General features: G+C 45.8%; 1 protein-coding gene across 3 annotated transcripts in view; it reads right to left on the reverse strand.

The window, feature by feature from the left end:
- ASIC2 (acid sensing ion channel subunit 2) overlaps positions 1–23,006 on the reverse strand; it is a 1,237,856-nt gene that overhangs the window by 47,355 nt on the left and 1,167,495 nt on the right. For all 3 annotated transcript variants that reach the window (XM_038385862.2, XM_038385865.2, XM_038385861.2), the window contains exons 4-5: positions 10,928–11,078; positions 4,270–4,326 (exon numbers count right to left, since the gene is read on the reverse strand). In XM_038385862.2, the coding sequence (XP_038241790.1) occupies positions 4,270–4,326; positions 10,928–11,078 (208 nt within the window). The remainder of the gene's footprint in view (positions 1–4,269; positions 4,327–10,927; positions 11,079–23,006) is intronic.

Raw genomic sequence — 23,006 nt, forward strand, 5'->3', positions numbered from 1 at the left:
TGGGGATAAAGCCTAAGCTACACCAGACTCTTATGGCATTTAACCTGCTATATACTTATATGTTGAAGGTGAGATTCAGAATCAAATCTCATGGAGTTACAATAGTACAAATACACATGCTGACCTCAGCAGCCCCCAGGGAAGAAAGTGATACATTTTATAACGCTCTACAGAAAACAATACCAGAAGTTTCAAGACAAGACACGTTATGATGATGGGAGATTTTTAATGTGGAAGTAGGCTAGGGCTGGAATTTCTGTGCTGGAGCAATGGGCAGGTTTGGATAAAGTGAAGAAAATTGGAGAGGAGAAAGGCTATTAAATTCCTGCCTAAGCAACAATCTGCTGACAACGACCATGCTATTTCCACAAAGTAAGCTGGGGAGGAAGTGGACATGGCTATCAGCTAATGGGCAAAAGAAGAACATTGTAGACTTTGTGCTTGTGAATCACAGATGGAAATCAAATGTGTTGTGCAGATCATTTGTGGCTGATATCAGACCAGATGAAATGTTATTGTTGGCATCAATGAAGTGGAGGCTGAGAGCAATCTAAAAAGTGCCAAGAACTTAGATCTATGACATGGCAAGTTCAAAGAGTCAGATATGAGGAAAGAATGTGCAGGAAAACATCACCTCTCTGATGAAGAAATGAGCCTTGAAGAGACAAGGAACAGTGTGAAAATGTGATTATGAGAGCGGCTGAACAAGTTTAGGATTACAAGGTCAAGGAGGATAACAGCTGAAGTGCTGCAGTCGAGTGACAAGCATAGGAAGCTGAAGGAGAATAAAAAGGAGGATGTGAGTCTAAGAGCTGAGTACAACGGGCTCACCATAAAGATAAAAGCAAAAGTAAAGAGACACAGTAACAACTGGGGTAAACGAACAATGTAAAGAAGGAGAAGAATAGGCAAAGAGAACTGTGACAAGAGGTTGTATCACAAGATAAGAGAACTGAGTGGGACATATGAATTGAAGAGGTCAGTGGTAAAGACAAGTGTGAACAAATAATTGAGGATGAACAAGGAAAGACTAAGTGTTGGAAAAAATACTTTGAAGAGCTGTACAATGTGCAGAACATAGAAGACGAAACAGCCCTGGAGAAGCGTCCCAGCACAAATGAGGGAGAGCAGATGCCGGAATTCTTAGAAGAAGAAGCTAAGATCTTAATAGAAAGTTTGAAAAACAAAAAGGCTCCAAGAAGTGACAAGGTAACTGCAGAGCTGCTCCAAGGTAAAGGCAATGCACAAGCTACTCAAGCAGGTCAACAAAAGCAAGGACCAAGCGAACAGGGGAAAGTAATTGTAGTATCAATCTACAAAAAAAGGAGATCAGAGTGAGTGCGAGAACCCTCAGAAACACTATGTAGTGAGTCTGCCCAGGAAAACATTCACCAAGACATTGCAGAAGGGGAATGTGGAAGTGGCGCTTTCAGAGGAACTAGCCCAGCAATACAATAGATCAGTTATTTGTGATAAAACAGACACCAGAGAAATACATAGTACACAATCAAACCCGTTACAACCATTTTATAGACTTCAAATGGGCTTCTTGATAGCATTTGGCCAAAGGCTTGTGGCAAGTTATGAGATTGTGTAGCATCCCTGAAAAATTGGTGAAGGTAATAGCGAATGTCTACAGCAAGTTGATGAGGGTGGTGAGAGTAGACAAAAAAGGCTGATGGAATGGTTCGGGACAACCACAGAAGTGAGATAAGGATGCATTCTATCCCTGGATTTGTTCAACCTGGTATTGGACACAGTGATGGCTGTAGCATTGAGACATGAAATTGGAGAAGTCATGTTATGTGGGAGGACAGTGCATAACCTTGGATATTGTCCACACAGCATTGACCAAGGAGGATTTACAGACAAGGTAGGCCAGGAAAGCAGAAAATCTGGGTTGAAGATCAACTTGGAGAAGATCAAAATGACACCAGTTGGAGGACAAGAGAAAGAGGGAAAGGTCAAACTCAGAGACAAAGAACTAGAACAAGTGGGGAAATGCATGTGCCTTGGAGGACTGATATCGAAGAAAGGGAATTATGACGATGACATCAAGAGAAGAACTGGATTAGCCACTTATGCATTTGGAAAACTCAGCATGATCTGGAAGGCTAATGACATTTCAATAAAACGAAAATCCACATATATGAGATCACTGTCACGCTGACAGTGCTGTTTAGGTCATAAATCTGCCGTCAGAGGAAAGCCATGACTACAGATTTTGACTGCAGAAATGAAGTGGCTGAGGGGAATACTGAGAATTTCAAGACTGCAGAAAATAAAAAATGAAGAGAGAAGAAAATAGCTAGGGAAAGAAATAAAGGTGTTGCAGAAGATTCAAGAAAGACAACTGCAGTGGTCTGGTCTTGGAGGGGATACCCTCATACAAGGTAATATAACCAGAGGGCAAGGAACCAGGAAACACTGTGGATGCACTGGACTGACGTCATGAAGAAGGATTTAGATCAAAAAAAGTTTAAAGACGAATGAAGCCGTGAAGCTGGTACAAGATAGAAAGTGATGGAAAGACTTCATTCTGCCCCGTCATCGCTGCTCAGCTGACTGACGGGAACCAGAAAAAAAGATCATTGTTTGTTATTTGTGCTGTGATAACGCCTAGGAGCTGCAATCATGGACCACAACCCCATTGTGCTAGGCCTGTACAAACAGCACAAAAACGCAGTCTCCCCCACCCCCAGATGCCATAGGAATAGCTTGACTTCATTAAATGTTACAGGAGAATAGATGTGTGTGTGTGTGTGTGTGTGTGTGACACAGAGAGAGAGAGAGAGAATGAGGTTTAGCCACTGAACCCTGGTTATACCCTTAGTTCTGGAGTTACGAGTTTTTCTAAACCAACAGCTATCTGAATCCCTAGGGGTCAGAATGTATCTGAGACCCAGGGTTCAGTTGACCTAGTTCCCATAGCATGATTTCTGCTCCCTCTGGGTTGGGACTGCTTCGTTTCTGGTGTAATTTATGCATACAAATGTGAATAAATCAGATCAAGTCTGTACAGAACACATTAAAGTCTGAAATAATGAATAACACACCCTCCCATCTCACCAGAGCTCTGTAAAGCTTCTGTCCCTTTCAGGACACAAAGTTTTATCCAATTATTTCCATCTGTCCATAAGGAGGCATGTCTCAGAGATTGGGGAAGCAACGGCAGCAACCGTTGGGCGAAGACATTGTGAAATCCCCTGGGGCCCTGTACTCCACAGCCCCTTTGATAAGTTGTGGCATAATATTTACACAGCGCTGAACATTGTGGAGGAGCTGGGCAGAAGTGCTCTTTTAGTAACATGTCAAGACAAGAAGCAGCTGCTTCTATTACTGTCTGGGCCAGAGTGGGAAGTGGCTGCATGCTGGAACATAGCACAGATCTGACACAATCTATATTAATTATTATTTATTTGTATTGGAATAGTGCCAAGGAGTCCAATTCTGGACTAGGACCTCATTGTGCTAGGTGCTGTACATTTTTATTGCTATTAGGTGTATTACAGGTAGTGCCAGGACGCCACTGTGCTTGGTGGGGTAAAAACACAGAACAAAAAGATGGTCCCTTTCCCAAAGAGGTTTGAGGTGCCTACCCTTTTTCCTATCAGAAGGGAGCCCCTAATGTAGCGGGTTTCACCTTCGAAGGCCCCTGCCCCAAGCTTTGGTCAGGTACACGGACACGGGGGAGAATAACACAGTGCCGCTGAGAGCTCCTTACACCTGGGAACAACAGCGGGAATGTTCGGACAAACTGCACAGTATCTTTAACATCCCCTCCCGCCCCCTGAATTGAAGGCAGAGGGCCCAGCTGAGGAAGGAGGTTGTATGGGGGGTGCGGGTGACACAGCAGTAACTCTGTGTTAGTGGGGTTACACCATCCCGTCGGGTGTTTTCTCCATTCGGCCTGCCCTGCAGCCCAATGTACCACTTCCCAACTGTGCCTAAGGGGTCCCCAAGGCATAAGAATATCGCTCAGGTGGTCCTTTATTCTGGCACCTTCAGCTCTAAGCATGCAGCTTAGAATGGGTTCAGAATGAAGTTAGAGCATGATCCAAAGGGACTGGAGGAACCCGCATGCAACGACATTTCGGCTAGCATCAGAAATTGTCTCTGTGCTGCCTTTGCCAGATTAATCCTGGCTCAGTGGGAAAGAGTCTACAGGCAGCTTTGGGGAGTCTGACACAGCCATTATACTCTGCAAAGAGTCAGGCTGGCCATCACAGACAGACCTAACGAGCCGGAGAGCCCCTCCGGTGTACTAACCCAGCGCAGGTTCTGCACATTCCTTATACTGCTCCGGAGTACAGAAAGGAGCGTCCCCTGCACAGAAAAGAAACACAAGACAAGAGGGAAACATGTGGAGTCAGAAATCAGAGCATGGTGGAAGGCCAGTGACTATAGCAAGAAAGCATGCATTAGGCAGCCTCTTGTCTGCACACACAGTGCCAATAACCTAGGAGCAGGGGTGCAGGTAAAGAGGCTCACGCAGCCAATGTGCAGCGTAGGGTGAGAGGCAGGGTCTGATCTACACCTGGGATGCATCTCTTTGGAGATCACATACTGGAGTTGGCTGTTTCACATATAACATAGGGTAAAGGTTTCCATAGCTAGTCCAGCTTGTCAGCTCCCACAGGTGAGGCTTGGTTAGCCTAGGTCAGTATTTGGATGGGAGAGCTCTGAGCATCATTCAGGTGCTGCAGTGTTGCTGATTAAGTAAGTGGCACCTTTTCAGAATTGAAATAAGGTTATGGCCTGGTGCTATGGATCTGTAAGCGGGTGACATTCCTGAACCTGCTTCTAACACAGCATGCACACACTGGGGACTTATTGTGTACTTGAAAAACAACAAAACAAACCCTAAACCTGAGCCTAAGCTTTCCCCTGAACTTGGCTATTCTCCTGAAGAGGGCTTTTCCCCTCGCTGTCCCTAGTTTCTTCTTCTGCAGAGGAACATTCAACCTTTCTATACTTCTGAATTTAACTTAATAGGGTCCATCTGGTCTGGCTATCAGGCTGAATCAGCAGAAATAGCTCTGCCTATCTGTTCAGAGGTCCTAGGACTTGACACTTGGTTACAGATGCACTGTGCTGCACTCTTTCTTTGAAACGAGATATTTAAAAAAAAATCCCTGACCATTTGTGGTCATTCATGACCCCACAACACTTTTCACAAGGGTAGGGGGCTGGTAATTACATCCCTTTTGCAGTTTCAATGGAGCATAGTATCTTCACTTCCTATGATAAATCATTATGCACTGTTGATGTGAGTTTTTAATCAACTTTTGCATTCCTCTCCAGAGGTGACTGCATTTCAGTGGTGAATAAATTGATCCCAGAGTGTAGTTTGCATTTGAGGCCACAGTCAAATGATATGTGTCCCAAAGAGAGTAAGACTTATTTCTACTCTTTTATTTCCTAATCCTCTTTTACATTATCCACAAGAACATAAGAATGGCCATACTGGTTCAGATCACTGGCCCATCTAGCCCAGTATCCTGACTTCCAACAGTGCTCAGTGCCACATATTTCAGAGGGAATTAACAGAACAGAGCAATTTTCAGGTGTTCCATCCCCTGTTGTTCAGTCCCAGCTTTTGGCAGTTGGAGGCTTTGGGACAGCCAGATCATGGGGTTGTGTTCCTGATCATCTTAGAATCATAGTAGATTAGGGTTGGAAGAGACCTCAGGAGGTCAACTAGTCCAACCCCCTTCTCAAAGCAGGACCAACCCCAACTAAATCATCCCAGCCAGGGCTTTGTCAAGCTGGGACTTGAAAACCTCTAAGGATGGAGATTCCACCACCTCCCTAGGTAACCCATTCCAGTGCTTCACCACCCCCCTCATGAAATAGTGTTTCCTAATATCCAGCCTAGACCTCCCACACTGCGACTTGAGACCATTACTTCTTGTTCTGTCACCTGCCACCACTGAGAGCAGCTGAGCTCCATCCTCTTTGGAACCCCCCTTCAGGTAGTTGAAGCCTGCTATCAAATCTCCCCTCATTCTTCTCTTCTGCAGATTAAATAAGCCCAGTTCCCTCAGCCTCTCCTTGTAAGTCATGTGCTCCAGCGCCCTGGTCATTTTTGTTGCCCTCTGCTGGACTCTCCAATTTGTCCACATCCTTTCTGTAGTGGGGGGACCAAAATTGGACGCAGTACTCCAGATGTGGCCTCACCAGTGCTGAACATTTCCCTCGATCTGCTGGCAACGCTCCTACTAATACAGCCCAGTATGCTGTTGGCCTTCTTGGCAACAAGGGCACACTACTGACTCATATCCAGCTTCTCGTCCACTGTAATTCCCAGGTCCTTTTCTGTATCTTGGCTATTAGCCATTGATGGCCCTATCCTCCTTGAACTTATCTAATTCTTTTTTGAACCGAGTAATACTTTGGGCCTTAACAACATCCCCTGGCAAGGAGTTCCACAGGTTGACTGTGCGTTGTGTGAAAAAATACTTCCTTTTGTTTGTTTTAAACTCGCTGCCTATTAATTTCATTTGGTGACCCCTAGTTCTTGTGTTATGAGAAGGAGTAAATAACACGTCCTTATTCACTGTCTCCGCACCTGTCATGATTTTATAGACCTCTATTTATCCCCTCTTAGTCGTCTCTTTTCCAAGCTGAAAAGTCTCAGTCTTTTAATCTCTCCTCATATGGAAGCTGTTCCACCCCCTCATCATTTTTGTTGCCTTTCTCTGAACCTTTTCCAATTCTAGTATGTCTTTTCTGAGATGGGATGACCAGAACTGCACATACTATTCAAGGTATGGGTGTAACATGGATTTATATAGTGGCATTATAATATTTTCGATCTCATTATCTATCCCTTTCCTAATGGTTCCCAACATTCTGTTTGCTTTTTTGACTGCCGCTGCAGATTGAGTGGATGTTTGCAGAGAACAATCCTTGAGGACTCCAAGATCTCTTTCTTGAGCGGTAACAGCTAATTTAGACATCAACCTTTTTTATGTATACATAGGTCCTGGAACTAAGGGTGCGGGGGATGCTGCTGCACCCCAAGCTTGAAGTGGTTTCCATTATCCACGGGGTTTACAATTTGGATCAAAGGCCCTCAGCACCCCCACTATACAAATTGTTCCACCACCCTGTATGTATAGTTGGGATTACATTTTCCAATGCAAATTACTTTGCATTTATCAATATTGAATTTCATCTGCCATTTTGTTGCCCAGACACCCAGTTTTGTGAGATCCCTTTGTAACTCTTCACTGTCTGCTTTGGCCTTAACTATCTTGAATAATTTTGTATAATCTGTTTACTCCTTTTTCCAGATCATTTATGAACACGTTGAACTGCGCTGGTCCCAGTACAGATCCTTGGGGGACACCACTATTTATCTCTCTCCACTGTGAAACTGACCAATTCCTACCCTTTATTTCCTATCTTTTAACCAGTTACTGATCCATAAAAGGACCTTCCCTCTTATCCCATGACTCCTTATTTTGCTTAAGAGTCTTTGGTGGAGGACCATGTCAAAGGCTTTCTGAAAGTCCGAGTACACTCTATCCACAGGATCACCCTTGTCTACATATTTGTCAACTTGCTAAAATAATTCTAATAGATTAATGAGGCATGATTTCCCTTTACAAAAGCTGTGTTGATTCTTCCCCCAAAAATCATGTTCATCTGTGTGTTTGATAATTCTGTTCTCTACTATAGTTTCTATCAATTTGCCTGGTACTGAAGTCAGGCTCACCAGCCTGTAACTGCCAGGATTGCCTCTGGAACCTTTTTAAAAAATAGGCCATCCATTAGCTGTCCTCCCGTCATGCGGTACAGAGGCTGATTTAAGCAATAGGTTAGATACCACAGTTAGTAGCTCTTCAATTTCATATTTGAGTTCCTTCAGAACTCTTGGGTGAATCCCATCTGGTCCTGGTGAGTTATTACTGTTTAATTTATCAATTTGTTACAAAACCACCTCTACTGATAGTTCTTAATCTGGGACAGTTCCTCAGATTTGTCACCTAAAAGGAATGGCTGAGATGTAGGAATCTCCTTCACATCCTCTGCAGTAAAGACCGATGCAAAGAATTAATTTGGCTTCTCCTCAACACCCTTGTCTTCCTTGAGTGCTCCTTTCTGGTGTAATTTATGCATACAAATGTGAATAAATCAGAAAAAGTCTGTACAGAACACATAAGAGTCTGCAAAGCTACATGTAAAATGAATAACACGCCCTCAATCATCCAGTGGCCCCATTGATTGTTTGGCAGGCTCCCTGATTCTAAGAAATTTAAAAAATTGTTTGCAGTTAGTTTTTGTGTCTTTTGCTAGTTATTCTTCAAATTCTTTTTTGACTTTCCTAATTATACTTTTGCACTTGACTTGCCAGAGTTTATACTCCCTTCTATTTTCCTCAGTCGGAGTTGACTTAGGGTTTTTGTTTTGTTTTTAACTGCCTCTTTTACTCTGCTGTTTAGCTAAGGTGGCATTTTTTCCCTCTTAGTATTTCTATGTATTTATTTAGGGGATACATATAGTTTGAGCTTCTATCATGTTTTTTTGTTTTTTTGTTTTAAGTTTCCATGCAGCTTACAGGCATTTCACTCTTGTGACTGTTCCTTTTAATTTCTGTGTAACTAGCCGCCTCGTTTCTGTGTAGTCCCCCTTGTTGAATTTAAATGCTATCGTGGTGGGTTTCTTTGGTGTTTCCCCCCAAAAAAGATGTTAAATTTAATTACATTATAGACACCATTACCAACCAATTTAGCTATATTCACCTCCTGGACCAGATCCTGTGATCCACTTATTACTAAATGAAAAGAATTGCCTCTCCCAATGTGGGTTCCAAGACAAGCTGTTCCAAGAAACTGTCATTAATGGTATCTAGAAATATTATCTCTGCTTTCCATCCTGAGGTGACATGTTCCCAGTTAATATGGACATAGTGGAAACCCCCCATTACTATTGGTTTTTCTATGTTGTAGTTTCTCTAATCTCCCTAAGCATTTCCCCATCCTTGTCAGGCAGTCGGTAGTATATTCCTACTGCTATATGCTTATTCAAGCGTGGAATTTCTATCCAGAGAATTTCTTTGGTATAGTTTGATTCATTTAATATTTTTATTGTATTTGACTCTATGCTTTCTCGAATGGATAGTGCTACTCCTTCACCAGTTTGACCGACTCTGACATTCTGATATATTTTGCACCGTGGTATTACTGTGTCCCATTAATTATCATCATTCCACCAAGTTTCTGTGATGCCTATTATAACAATATCCACATTTAATACCAGGCACTCACCTATGTTATTATTTATATTTCTTGCATTTTTATACAAGCACAGTTAAAATTTGTCAATATTTAGTTGACTGCCTTCATGTGATGGAACTGTATGAGACTCTTTTTCGTTTGACTGTTTCTCTTCAATTCCTACCTGTATGTTATCAACTTCTATCCTCTCCTCTTTACTGAGTATGGGTATCCCCTTTCATAAATCCTCCTCTAAGGAACGTCTCTAGCTGCACCTGTTGGCTTTCCCCCTGCCCTTAGTTAAAAACTCCTCTTCAACCTTTTTCATTTGCATGCCAACAATCTGGTTCTGTTTTGATTTGGGTGGGGCCCATCCTTTCTCTTTTTCCAAATGATTCTCCAGTTCCTAATAAACCTAAATCCCTTCTCCAAACACCATTGTCATCTCATCCATGCACTGAGACCCTGAAGTTCTGGCCTTGCATGCGGAACTGTGAGCATTTCAGAGACTGACACCTTGAGCTCCTGAACTTTAATCTCTTATCTAGCAGCCTAAATTTGGCCTCCAGGAACTCTCTCTTACCTTTCCCTGTGTCACTGGTACCTACATGAATCATAACTGCTGGCTTCTCCCCAGCACTGCCCAAAAGTCTGTCTAGGTGTCTAGATGTCTAAGAGAGATCTGCAACCTTCAAAGCCGTCAGGCAATTCACCATGTGGTTCTCCCAGTCCAATAACTATATTTCTAATACAAACCCAACTATCTATATTTCTAACAATTGAATCCCCTGTCACTATTAGCTAATAACAGTATTACTTCCCTAGGGTTTCCTTCTATGTACTGATGAATTTTAACTGCAAACATACTCCAGGCTTCTGAGATCCTGCAGGAGCACTGGGTTCAGAAAGACAGCACAGCCTTGCAGTCTACTTCAAGTACATGAACTGAGCCTAAGTCCTCTAACAGTTTGTAGCCTAAACACCTGCTTTGGGCACCTGAGGTGAAATCCTGGCCCCACTGGAATCAATAGGTGTTTTGGCATTGGCATCAATGGGATAAGGATTCTACCCCGCACTGTAATGACTAGTGGGAAGCTATGGGTAGGGGCAGGAATCTACTAATCTTCCTTGCTAAGCAGAGCCAGTCTGCACCTAGGTGTGATGTCCTATGGGCCTGGATTCTGTGTGACAGGCAGGCCAGTGAGGCTGGGACAAAGGAAAGGTTGGTTTCCAACTTTTGCACTCAGTGCCAGACAGTACAGAGTAGGGGGTAGGATAAGGTGGCTTTTGTGTTCCCCTGACCTTGAGGCTGGCCAGGAGCCAGTCCTGCTCCAAGGGGCTGTTCTGCCAGCTGGGGATCATGGGAGCACTCTGGCCAGGCCCTTTTTTCCCCTGCCACATGCTCTAGGCTGGGCAAACTGCCACCACAATAGCATCTGCACAACATCCAGGAACTGCCCCTAGGTAGGATGAACCCAAGGGGAGCCAGTGAAATGCAGACACCACTCAGCACCCTGTGGGAGGTGTCAGAGCAAGCCCTTCCGATTCCAAAAAGTACCATGGGGAGCCCACCCATAGCATCAGGGCTTCCTGGTCCCACCTGAGATGATGTGGCTGCTGTCCTAGTGCCAAAACAAGAGCCTAAGGCATCAGCCCAACCACACACGGTCAGATTGGTTCCACGCGTCCCCATACAAACTGACCTGGCATGTGGACCATTTTGCAGTTGCAGTTTTCCACAATGTAGCGGGTTTCACAGTCGATCCTGCAAGCCGTGATACTGTAAATGGGGAAAAAGTCTAACCCCACGTCCGACGAGCGACACTCGCCCCATGGAGGGGGCAGGTAGGTCAGCTGCAAAAGACAAAAAGAGCCGGCGGTTAGTAGATCACAGGCATCAGCTGCAGCATTGAAGGTGCTTGGGGGAAGATGGGTGAAGGGGAAGCTCTGCTTTTTAACAGATCCTGGCGACGAGCAAGGCACTGAGTGTGTGTGTCTCCCTCATTGTGTCGGGCCCTTCCAGATGGAGGAGCCCCACTGGGTGAAGGATGAGAGCAGGATTGTAATAGCACAACGGCTGTGTGAAGTGGGGACCGAGCAGGAGGCCAACACAGCAGCTAGACAACGATAGGAGCATGCATAGTCACAGATGGAGTTTTGTACTGCTAAGGGGTAGTGGGACTCGGGACTCGGGGACTCCGCTCTGCTCCGCCAGGGAAGAGTCCTAAGTGTAGTGACATGTCACAAAACAGAATGGGCAGGCAGGCATTGGCAGGCAGATCTCGCTTGCCTTGGTGGGGAAGAAACTGGCAGGTTCCCAGAAGAAGCCACCGAACCAGCCCAGGAACAATTTCCCCAAGAACCGTTTGCTTCAGCTACGTCATTTCGCAGTGGGGGGGGCGCGGAGCTGCCTGGCACTCAGCAGAGTAGGTGCAGGTGAAGGCCAATGGCAAAATGCATTTGCCACGGTGACTAGAAATTCTTGGTGCCTCATATTTTGGGTGCCCAGTTGGAGACCATTTAGGACAGGTGCATGCTGAGCACTCCGGCGCTCCCTGCAGCAGCCGCAGTCGCTAGTCCCCTTTGACAATGCAGGCCAACAGCCGTGCAGGGGTGGGACCAGGTAGGTAAATTTGAACAGGTCCAGACAGGGGGTCCTGAACCCCACATGGGAGGCACTGGGAGCTGTGCTTTAGGGAGGCAGTGTGGCCTAGTGGATAGCGTGTTAGCGCAGGACTCAGGAGGCTTGGATTCTACCACGGCCTTGCCACTGCTTTGTTAGATGACCTTAGACAAGTCACTCTCCCTCACCCCCCTCTTCCTTGCGCTTCAGTTTCCGCATCTGTGACATGGGGATAATCATACTCCCCAGCTCTGAGATCAAGGAATGAATGAGCTCTCTCTGAGCCAGGTGTTGGTTATTAATCCCGCCAAAGAGTACAGCTCTGTTATTTTGAGTGTCCAGTGATTCTGAGTGTCTCAGCTTTTGGGGTAAGACAAGCCGGGTCTGATTCACAGAGGCGCTGAGCGCCTGCAGCTGCCACTGATATCGCGCAGTGCCGGGGGGGGGGTCAGCAGCTTCTGAAAGCGGCAAGGATGCCAAATCAGGTGACGAAGAATTCAGGATCCCAGAATCACTGGGTGCTTTTGAAAATCCTGGCCCAGTCTCTTGGGAAGTTGCATCCCAGCCTGCCTATAAAACACAGCTTCCTTCTGACACCCATCCGTTTTGCATGAAATTAACTGGTTTGTCAGTGTCTTCAGGAGAATTTTTTTTGAGGGGAGGCTGTTTCTCTCCAGCTCAATGGCCAAGTCTCTCTAGCTGGGGCTGTAACAGACTCACATGGTTGGTGGATCAGGCACAAGAGGGGCCCTGTGGGAACACTCAGCAGTGGGCTACAGCTCATGTATCCTGCTGTGTTTAGTGGAGTGACTCTTCCCAGCCAGGCCTTCTGTTGCTGGGGCCTTCCCATCTAGGGAGACCAGATTTTCAAAGTGAAAAATGGATGGCTGTCCCTGGGGTGTGTAGGGGCGGGGAATAGGGCAGCAGCAGGGGATAGTTTAGGTGGACAGTCAAGCAACAACCCCACCCCTTTTCCCTTCTTCTGTAGATCTGACTCTGTACAGGAAGACCTGGGAACTTATGAGGAGGGTGGTCTGACTGGGAGGCCTAGTACAGGGTGTCAACCATCCTGGTCCCCCCAAGCACACCTCCTCTCTGGTTACCATCTCAGACCTCGTTTCACTGCATGTCTCAGGGCAGAGCCCTGCAATTCTCCCATCCCAGACTGGGCCTGGGCTGTAGCGACTGTGATCACCCACCAGGTCCAACTTATGTCCTGTTCTGGGACAATGAAAGTGGTACCCAGTGACCAAACAGCCACCTTAAAGCAAAGCATTGCTTCCCCAAACAAAAGCATTTCAGAGAAAAAACAGACTGTAAGCAATAAACCAGACTACGGGCACCTCTATCATACCAGGTGTCTAACCGTCTTCCACCTGAAGATCCTGGTAGATCTAAGCTGCCTATAGACCCCCAGACTCCTATGGTCCCTGTCATAAATATAAAGGGAAGGGTAAATACCTTTAAATCCTTCCTGGCCAGAGGAAAAACCCTTTCACCTGTAAAGGGTTAAGAAGCTAGGATAACCTCGCTGGCACCTGACCACAATGACCAATGAGGAGATAAGACACTTTCAAAGCTGGAGGGGGGAGAAACAAAGGTTCTCTCTGTCTGTGTGATGCTTTTGCCGGGACCAGAGCAGGAATGCAGGTCAGAACTCCTGTAAAGGGTTAATAAGCAATCTAGCTAGAGATGCGTTAGATTCTGTTTTGTTTAAATGGCTGATAAAATAAGTTGTGCTGGATGGAATGTGTATTCCTGTTTTTGTATCTTTTTGTAACTTAAGGTTTTGCCTAAAGGGATTCTCTATGTTTGGAATCTGATTACCCTGTAAGGTATTTACCATCCTGATTTTACAGAGGTGATTCTTTTCCTTTTTTTCTTCAATTAAAATTCTTCTTTTAAGAACCCGATTGCTTTTTCATTGTTCTTAAGATCCAAGGGTTTGGTTCTGTGATCACCTATGCAAATTGGTGAGGATTTTTATCAAGCCTTCCCCAGGAAAGGAGGTGTAGTGCTTGGGGGGATATTTTTGGGGGGAGACGTTTCCAAGTAGGCACTTCCCCTGTTCTTTGTGTAACGCTTTGGTGGTGGCAGCTTTTAACCTAAGCTGGTAAAAATAAGCTTAGGGGGTCTTTCATGCAGGTCCCCACATCTGTACCCTAGAGTTCAGAGTAGGGAAAGAACCTTGACAGTCTCTCTGGCAGAATCTGTTCCCTTAATCACAAACCACTTCTCTCTCCACCTTGGGGGAGAGAATCCTTTACCAGCTGTTCCTTTGGTCACCCCGTCACAGAAATCAAGTTCATTTCTGGCCTTTTAACCTGTTGGTTCCCAGCATGGGCAGAACAAGGCTTGTAGCTTGTTGGAGACAAGATATAGGATCCTCAAAGCTAATCAGTTTCTTGTAATTGGCCCCCAAGAGTTTGTTCAGAGGTTGCTTATCTGGATGCATTGTACTGCTTCCCTCCCTTCCCCACCCCCCAATCCCTTATTAAGCTAGAACAACACATTCACACAGGAAAGTCTTATAACCCATTAGACAATAACTTCTCCTCATGGACCAGATCATTCCATTATTACATCTCGTTAGGTGATTACATATCAGGGCCACACCCATACTGCAGGGAGGGTCAAGTGTCACCACATGGGGCAACTCCGGTGGACAGTTTCACTTCCTCCGAGAGCTCTTTCAGGTGACCACTCTGCAGAGGTTACAGAAAACTCAATGAGGCACTGGGGTTGCTAACACTGACAGGGAGCAGGGACGTCCCTAGACACCCTGTTCCCATCAGCACGGTGGGGCTGGAAGGGCTCCCTACAGCACTGATCTCTGCTGCTCCTTTATCCAGCAGAAGCAGCAACTGTGGAGTGGTGCACAACAGGGGCTGCGTATTCTGTCTTGCCAGGTCTGGAAGCAAGGGAGTATCAAACCCAGGTCTTGTGGTATTTCGAGGACTGGGTAAGAACTGCAAGCACCACTTCAAATGTGAGGGGGTTTCCTGGTCCTCCTTGCAGGCTAGGGCTCTTTAGAGAAACATGAGATGATCAGTCAACTAGCGTACAGTCAGCCTGGACTAAGATGAGTTGTGCCTCTCTGTTTTCTGGGGAGCAGTCTGTTTTGTGTCATTCGGTTTTGGGTTCTTGTGTGTTATCATTCTGATTTCTAAGAAATAAAGTTGTGTTTAGTTGCAACCTTCCAGCAAGGGTATTCTATGTTTTTATCGAACTTCTCCGATGGTGTGCCATGAAACATAACAGGTCTCTTGTGCAGGAGTTCAGAGCAGTAAGTAACCACAGAGCCACTAATCACGCAGCATCACCTGGCTTTGTTAACTCACTAAACTTATTGCCTCTTGGGAGAGCAGTCTGTAGTGTTTAGGTACAATTCCTGGAGGGCTAAATTCCTGACAAAATCCTTCCTGTAGCCATAAAGAGCTAGGTAAGTTTTAACATGAATCTTTATTCCTTATCATTATGACAATATCTCAGGACGATAGTTGATGTTTCTTTTACAGCATCTGTGAGATGGAAGGCAGCGTCCTGATGAATCCTGCACTTTCAGGGGTTTGTGTCATGAGAAATTATGGATAGTACTTCAAGGGGAAATTTATGCACTGCAGTAAGTTGACAGATTCTCTCAGATGGTTATAAATTTTAAGGCTCTGTGTGGATCAGAAAATGCACAGGCAGGGCCCTCTTGGGAGAGGAGAGTGCCCATGGTATGGAATATGCCCAGAGGTCAGGACTGCACATGTCTTGAAAGAAGGAGCATAGTTTGGAGCATTTGAAGGAGCATAGTTTGGAGCAGTGGCCCCCAACCTTTCTGTGGGAATAGCATATTGCCAAATTTTGCAAATAAAGGTCTCACAGCAGGGACTAGCTGGAATAAAACTCTCTTTTTGAAAAATCCTGTGGACCGAGGAAACAAGCCTGAAACATTGAAGCAGCCACTAGTGACCGGGAAATGGAGCTGCTGGAAAAAGTTTTACCAACTGGAAAGGGAGCCAGCACATTATTTCAAGGCAGCTGGGAAAGTGAAGGACACAGGCTGGCCAGCTCTGCAATGCATCTGTCCCCTGCCATGTAGTTTGCGGGCCTGCACAAACATAGCTCCTCCAGTGCACCTCACTTGAGACTGGCAGCGCTCCTTGCTGCTTCAGGCTTGTGGCTTCTTGAGCAGCCCTGGCCAATCCTCTACCTAAGAGGTGATTATGGGCTAGGCTCCAGCAGATTTTGGTGAGCAAACCCATTTTCCCATCTGAGCTATTGAAGGATTTGAACCCATGACTCTGGCTGTAAAAGAGCATTATACAAAATCCGTATGCTACCAAGGCCCCTCTTTAGATAGCTCCTAGATTCATAGGTGGATAACAATGCATTCCAGCAAAAAAAAGACTTTATTGTAGAACAGGTGGAATTTTAGGCTATAGGAGCGTGCTTTCATCCATTAGCTTCTCTCTGTCTTCTAATCTATCTCCCCTGCCAATGTGTGTCTGGAGAAGGCCCAGCATACTTCTGAAAGCTCAAACACCAGAAATAATCATTAATAAGGCCTCCACTGCACTGCAGCTAACTATCTATTCACTTTGCAGAGTGTAGCTCTTTTGTTCCACTTGCAATCTATAGAGCGGGAATAAAATATAAAGCTAGTGCTCATAAAGTCTGTGGATGGCACAAAAATTGGTGGAGTGGTAAATGCTGATAAGGTCAGGCCAGTTTCACAGAGCGATCTCCCTCGCTTGGTAAGGCGGGCTCATTTGAACAACACCCACTTTAATGCAGGCAATGCAAGGACAAACATCTAAGAACAAAGAATGTAGGTTACACTTACAAGATCATAGAATCACAGAACTGGAAGGGACCTCGAGAGGTCATCTAATCCAGTCCCCTGCACTCAAGGCAGGGCTAAGTATTATTTAGACCATTCCTGACAGGTGTTTGTCTAACTTGCTCTTAAAAATCTCTAGTGATGGAGATTCTACAACCTCCCTAGGCAATTTATTCCAGTGATTAACCACCCTGACAGTTAGGCAGTTTTTCCTTATGTCCAACCTAAACCACCCTTATTGCAATTTAAGCCCATTGCTTCTTGTCTGATCCTCAGAGGTTAAGAAGAACAATTTTTCTCCCATCTCCTTGAAAATTTGTGTACTTGAAAACTGTTATCATGTCCCCTCTCAGTCTTCTCTTCTCCAGATGGGGGAAAGGGATGTATTTTGGGAAGCAGTGAGACCTGGTTTGCACTTACTACCTTTACTGGCATAGCTATGTCTGCCAGGGGTGTGAATCTAGCCAACACGGCAATGAAGACAAGCCCCAAGTGGCGAGGCAGCTAAGCTGAGGGAAGAGTTCTTCTGGTGGCCTAGCTAATGTCGTTCAGGGAGGTGGCATTGCTATCAGCAGAAAAACACCTCCTGTTGGTGTATGCTGTGTCTACCCTAGGGGGCTGTGCCGGCAGAGACTCTGTAGCCTGGTGCTGAAAGAGATGTAAGGTTCCTGGTGGAAAGCAATGGAAAGTGAGCTCCAGTGTAGTACAGTGATTTAGAAAGCTGATTTGATTGAGTATCTAAACAAAGTAATGTAGATGAGGAGCAGGGAAGTGGTGTTACCTCTGTATAGGGCATTAGCGAGGCTGTGAGTGGATCCTGGCCCCGGTTCTGGTGTCCACACTTTAAAAAGGATGTTGACAAACTTGAAAAGGTTGAGAAAAAAGCTACTAGAGTGATTTGAGGTCTGGGAAAGCTGCCTTCCAGGGAGAGAGATGAAAGAAGCTCCATCTATTTCCTTTATCCAAGAGAAGGCGGAGAGGTCATGATGTGTAAGTACCTCCATGACGAAGAGATCTCTAATAGTAGAGGGCTCTTTACTTTAGCAGACAAAGGCAGAACAAGAAACAACGATTGGAAGCTGAAGCGAGACGAATTCAGACTGGAAATAAGTGAGACTAATCAATGGGCGCTGGTCGATGACTGGGGCTTTTAAGTACTTCTGCAATATAATACCTAAATAATAAATTATTATCATTATTTTATTATTATTTATCATGCCCTGAGCAGACCCACAGATGTGCGAAAAACAAAAATCACCTCATTCAGCCCATAAAAGCCTATTTCAGAGCCTAGGACACATTAGAGGCAGAACAATTTTAGCGCCCGGTTCCCATGGCTCTTCTCACATCTGGTACCTAGCAATGTTTACCATCTATTGTGTCTACGTTTAACCACTTTGCAGTATTCTGTGGTAGAGAGCAGAAGATGCATTATGCTTTCCTTTTGTTTTTGAAAGCAGCAACAGGTTTGACATGCTTTGCTTCAAACACAGACTATTTCTTGCTGGCACAGTGTATTGGTTGATGGAGGAAAGCTTTTTAAGGGATAATATTAATCATATCCTTCTTTTTTTTTAAAGGAACACATGGCAATGGCCCATGATCCTACAGCCCTGAGGGTTGGTTCTAGTGTGCTGCTTTAAAGCACTTTCCAACATCTCTGAAAATACCTACTGAAAACAGATGTAGGCGAGAGAAACTACACAGTGGAAGCAGGATGCAGACTCTGTTAAGTGAGAAACTACCTCTATACAATCCATCAGGCACAGGCATTGGGTACTTATAACAGATTTATTATGAGCACAGAGGAAGGATAATAGCCTTGTGGTTAAGGCACTGATGGAGGACTGATGGAGGACTCAGGAAACCTGGCTTTGAGCTTTGTCTCTGTCCCAGGCATCTTGGGTGAGTCTCCTTACAGCCAGCCAGTTTTGGGTGTTAGAAAGCAATAGGAATTTTCAAAGCAGACTGAAATCGGCTCTTAGTACAGTGCGCCCAAATGGTCTGTGTGCTCCCAGCCGGGGAGCTTCAGAACTGCTCTGTTATGGGAGGATTTCCAGTGCTGCTATTCGCCTTGAATTTTCAACTCTGCTCTCACTGAGCTCAGCAGTAAAATTGGTTTCATTGGACGAGAGTGTCAGGGTTCCTTCCCCACTCTGAACTCTAGGGTACAGATGTGGGGACCTGCATGAAAGACCCCCTAAACTTATTCTTACCAGCTTAGGTTAAAAACTTTCCCAAGGTACACACTTTTCCTTGTCCTTGAACAGTATGCTTCCACCACCAAGCGTTTAAACAAAGAACAGGGAAAGAGACCACTTAGAGACATCTTTCCCCAAAATATCCCCCCAAGCCCTATTTGAGGAAGACTTGATAATAATCCTCACCAATTTGTACAGGTGAACACAAACCCAAACCCTTGGATCTTAAGAACAATGAAAAATCAATCAGGTTCTTAAAAGAAGAATTTTAATTAAAGAAAAGGTAAAAGAATCACCTCTGTAAAATCAGGATGGAAAATACTTTACAGGGTATTCAGATTCAAAACACAGAGGACCCCCTCTGGGCAAAACCTTAAAGTTACAGAAAACAGGAATAAACCTCCCTCTTAACACAGGGAAAATTCACATAAAACAACAGATAAACTAATCCGCCTTGCCTGGCTTACCTATACTGGTTGCAATATTGGAGACTTGGATTAGGAAGGGTTGGAGAAGATGAATTCTGTCTGGCCTCTCTCAGTCCCAAGAGAGAACAACCACGTAAACAAAGAGCACAAACAGAAGTCTTCCCCCCCCACCCCAAGATTTGAAAGTATCTTGTCCCTTTATTGGTCCTTTGGGTCTGGTGCCAGCCAGGTTAGCTGAGCTTCTTAACCCTTTACAGTAACAGGATGTTGCCTCTGGCCAGGAGGGATTTTATAGCACTGTATACAGAAAGGGGGTTACCCTTCCCTTTATATATATGACAGGGAGCGATCCAAGGGCCTGGCACTGTTGACAATGCTGTGCCTGGTTCAGATGTCACAGCCACTCCCAAGGTAATCAATCCTCCGATGGGCTGTTTGGGGCCTGCTGGGACAGCAAGACAACACCCTGATTTGTGGAAGAGCCTCAGGAACACACAAGGGGAGGCAGGGATTGGTCAGGGTTTTTTCCAAGTGCTGTCACAACAGCTTTTCCTCTTTGGTGCTTCAGTTTTTCAGCCATGGAGTAAGAAGCAGCACGGGGTGACGAAGGATGGTCCCGTGTTGAGGAGGCTACCCTGGGACTTGGGAAACTGGGGTCTGACACTTGCCCTGCCACAGACTGCTTGGGTGCCTTTGCGCAAATCACTTAGCTGCTCCCTGTCTTCCATAAAATGGGATAATGGCATGGACCTACTGTACTCGTGTGAACAGATACTGTAAAGACTGTTAGGTGCTCAGACACTGCAGTAATGGGGGCCTTAGAAGAGCCAGCAGGTCTGAAAGCCACCTAGCCAATGGCAGCTACCCAAGGGCTACTGGAGCCTGCCCAAGCCTCTGAAAACATGAATCATAGAACCACAGAAGATTAGGGTTGGAAGAGACCTCAGGAGGTCATCTAGTCCAACCTCCTGCTCAAAGCAGGACCAACCCCAACTAAATCATCCCAGCCAGGGCTTTGTCAAGCCGGGCCTTAAAAACCTCTAAGGAAGGAGATTCCACCATCTCCCTAGGTTACCCATTCCAGTGCTTCACCACCTTCCTAATGAAATAGTTTGTGTCCTAATATCCAATCTAGACTTCCCGCACTGCAACTTAAGACTGAACTCCTTGTTCTGTCATCTGCCACCACTGAGAACAGACAAGCTCCATCCTCTTTGGAACTGCCCTTCAGGTAGTTGAAGGCTGCTATCAAATCCCCCCTCACTCTTCTCTTCTGCAGACAAAACAAGCCCAGTTCCCTCAGACTTTTCTCGTAAGTCATGTGCTCCAGCCCCCTAATCATTTTCATTGCCCTCCGCTGGACTCCCTCCAATTTATCCACATCCTTTCTGTAGTGGGGATCCCAAGCCTGGATGCAATACTCCAGGTGTTGTCTATGTTAGGGATTGCAAACTAGCTTGATTGATCATCTACAATCAAGATGTCTTCATCCCTTTCAAAGCACTTCAGCACCTCTCCAAGCCCCAACTACGCTCTAAGGAGACTGTGATGCCCATCTCTCACCATCACCATACACAAGATCGTCCCCAAGCCGTGGGGCCAAGACAGAAAAGGAGCCAGTATTCTGTAGCTCCTTGTGTGCATGGTGATCCTGATCCAAGTCTACTGACGTTTTGTGGTATCTCCCAGGGGTTTATGATCAGTCCTTCATCACCTTTCTGCAGCACACACTGGTGCCTGTGTTTGGAGTCCTTCCTTTAACTCGGATCAGTATCCCCTTTGTAGTGAGCAGCCAAGCAGCCATGTGTGTGCCTCTCTAATATCAAAATCAATGCCAACAGCCCAGGATGCAGTCCCGCACTCCCCAAATTCCTTCTGGAATCACCGAATCCCGTGACATGGAAGTAGATCAGCAGGCAGCATGGGAGGGCTGAGATTCAACCCGTGTGGCAAAATGCACATCTGAAGGAGCAGTTTAAAGCTCTCGTATGCATGGGTGTCTTCTGCATTAGCCACAGCCTCTGTGGGGAGAACACAGGTGGCCAGTGCAGGCAGCAAGGGGTGTTAGGATGTTAGATAAATTAGAGGATTGGGCCAAAAGAAATCTGATGAGGTTCAAGAAGCACAAGTGCAGAGTCCTGCACTTAGGACGGAAGAATCTCATGCACCGCTACAGACTAGGGACCCAATGGCTAGGCAGCAGTTTTGCAGAAAAGTACCTAGGGGTTACAGTGGATGAGAAGCGGAATATGAGTCAAAAGTGTGCTCTTGTTACCAAGAAGGCTAACGGCATATTAGGCTGTATAAGCAGAAGCATTGCCAGCAGATCAAGGAATGTGATCATTACCCTCTATTCGGCATTGGTGAGGCCTCATCTGGAGTACTGTGTCCAGTTTTGTGCCCCACACTACAAGAAGGATGTGGAAAAATTGGAGAGTCCAGTGGAGGGCAACAAAAATGACTAGGGAGCTGGAGCACATGATTTATGAGGAGAGGCTGAGGGAACTGGGATTGTTTAGTTTGCAGAAGAGAAGAGTGAGGGGGGGATTTGATAGCTGCTTTCAACTACCTGAAAGGGGGTTCCAAAGAGGATAGATCTAGACTGTTCTCAGTGGTAGCAGATGACAAAACAAGGAGCAATGGTCTCAAGTTGCAGTGGGGGAGGTTTAGGTTGGATATTAGGAAAACTTTTTCACTAGGAAGGTGATGAAGCACTGGAATGCATTACCAAAGGAGGTGGTGGAATCTCCATCTTTAGAAGTTTTTAAGGGCCGGCTTGACAAAGCCCTGGCTGGGATGATTTAGTTGGGGATTGGTCCTGCTTTGAGCAGGGAGTTGGATTTAGATGACCTCCTGAGGTCCCTTCCAACCCTGATATTCTACGATTCTATGATAATGGTCCCATTATTCTCAACTGCGCTCTCCCTGATGAGCTGTAGCACAGGGCTCTGTTACAGATATAGTGGGTCGGTCTACACAGCAATGTAGACTAAGGCTCAGGATGTGGGGCTGTTTCACTGCTGTGTAGATGTCTGGGCTCAGGCTGGAGCCCAGGCTCTAGGACCCTGCCAGATAGGAGGGTGCCAGAGCTCAGCACCAGCCTGAGGCTGGGAGTCTACACAGCAATGAAACAGCCCCACAGCCGGAGCCCTGCAAGCCTGAGTCAGTTGGCACAGGCCAGGCGTGGGTTTTTCTTTGCTGTGTAGACAGACCCATTGTCTCTCAAAGGACATTGCAGAATCAGGAAGAGTCTGGAGAAGGGTAATGGAAACTAGCTATAGGGGGGACAGATGGCCATAACAGGAGAGACTAAAATGACTAGGGCTATTAATCAGAAAAAGGGACAGGGGAGAAGAGGTGGGAGAAGGGTAAGGGGAATTCCTGGGATAAACTTCTGGAAGTTTGGATAAGTGAGCAGCCAGCTGGGACTCCTGACTCCTTGAAGCTTGGATCACACATGCTGTGATGTGTCCTGCTCCCATGGCTCCTCCACCCCCTGCTCTGCTCATTTGTGTCCCCCACCCAGGATTTACCTGTCCCCCCAATTGCGTGAGAATCCCCATCCCTCCTACATCTGCAGGCTCCCTCTCCCCACAGCTGCTCTTGGTCTTGGCAGGAGGAAAGGATGGCCCAGGTAGAAGGGTTACCTCTAGCTATTATGCTCATTTTGGTTTTGACATTCACAGGAGCTGCTGTGCT

The sequence above is a fragment of the Dermochelys coriacea genome, chromosome 27, assembly GCF_009764565.3.
Source record: "Dermochelys coriacea isolate rDerCor1 chromosome 27, rDerCor1.pri.v4, whole genome shotgun sequence".
NCBI lineage: Eukaryota > Metazoa > Chordata > Testudines > Dermochelyidae > Dermochelys > Dermochelys coriacea.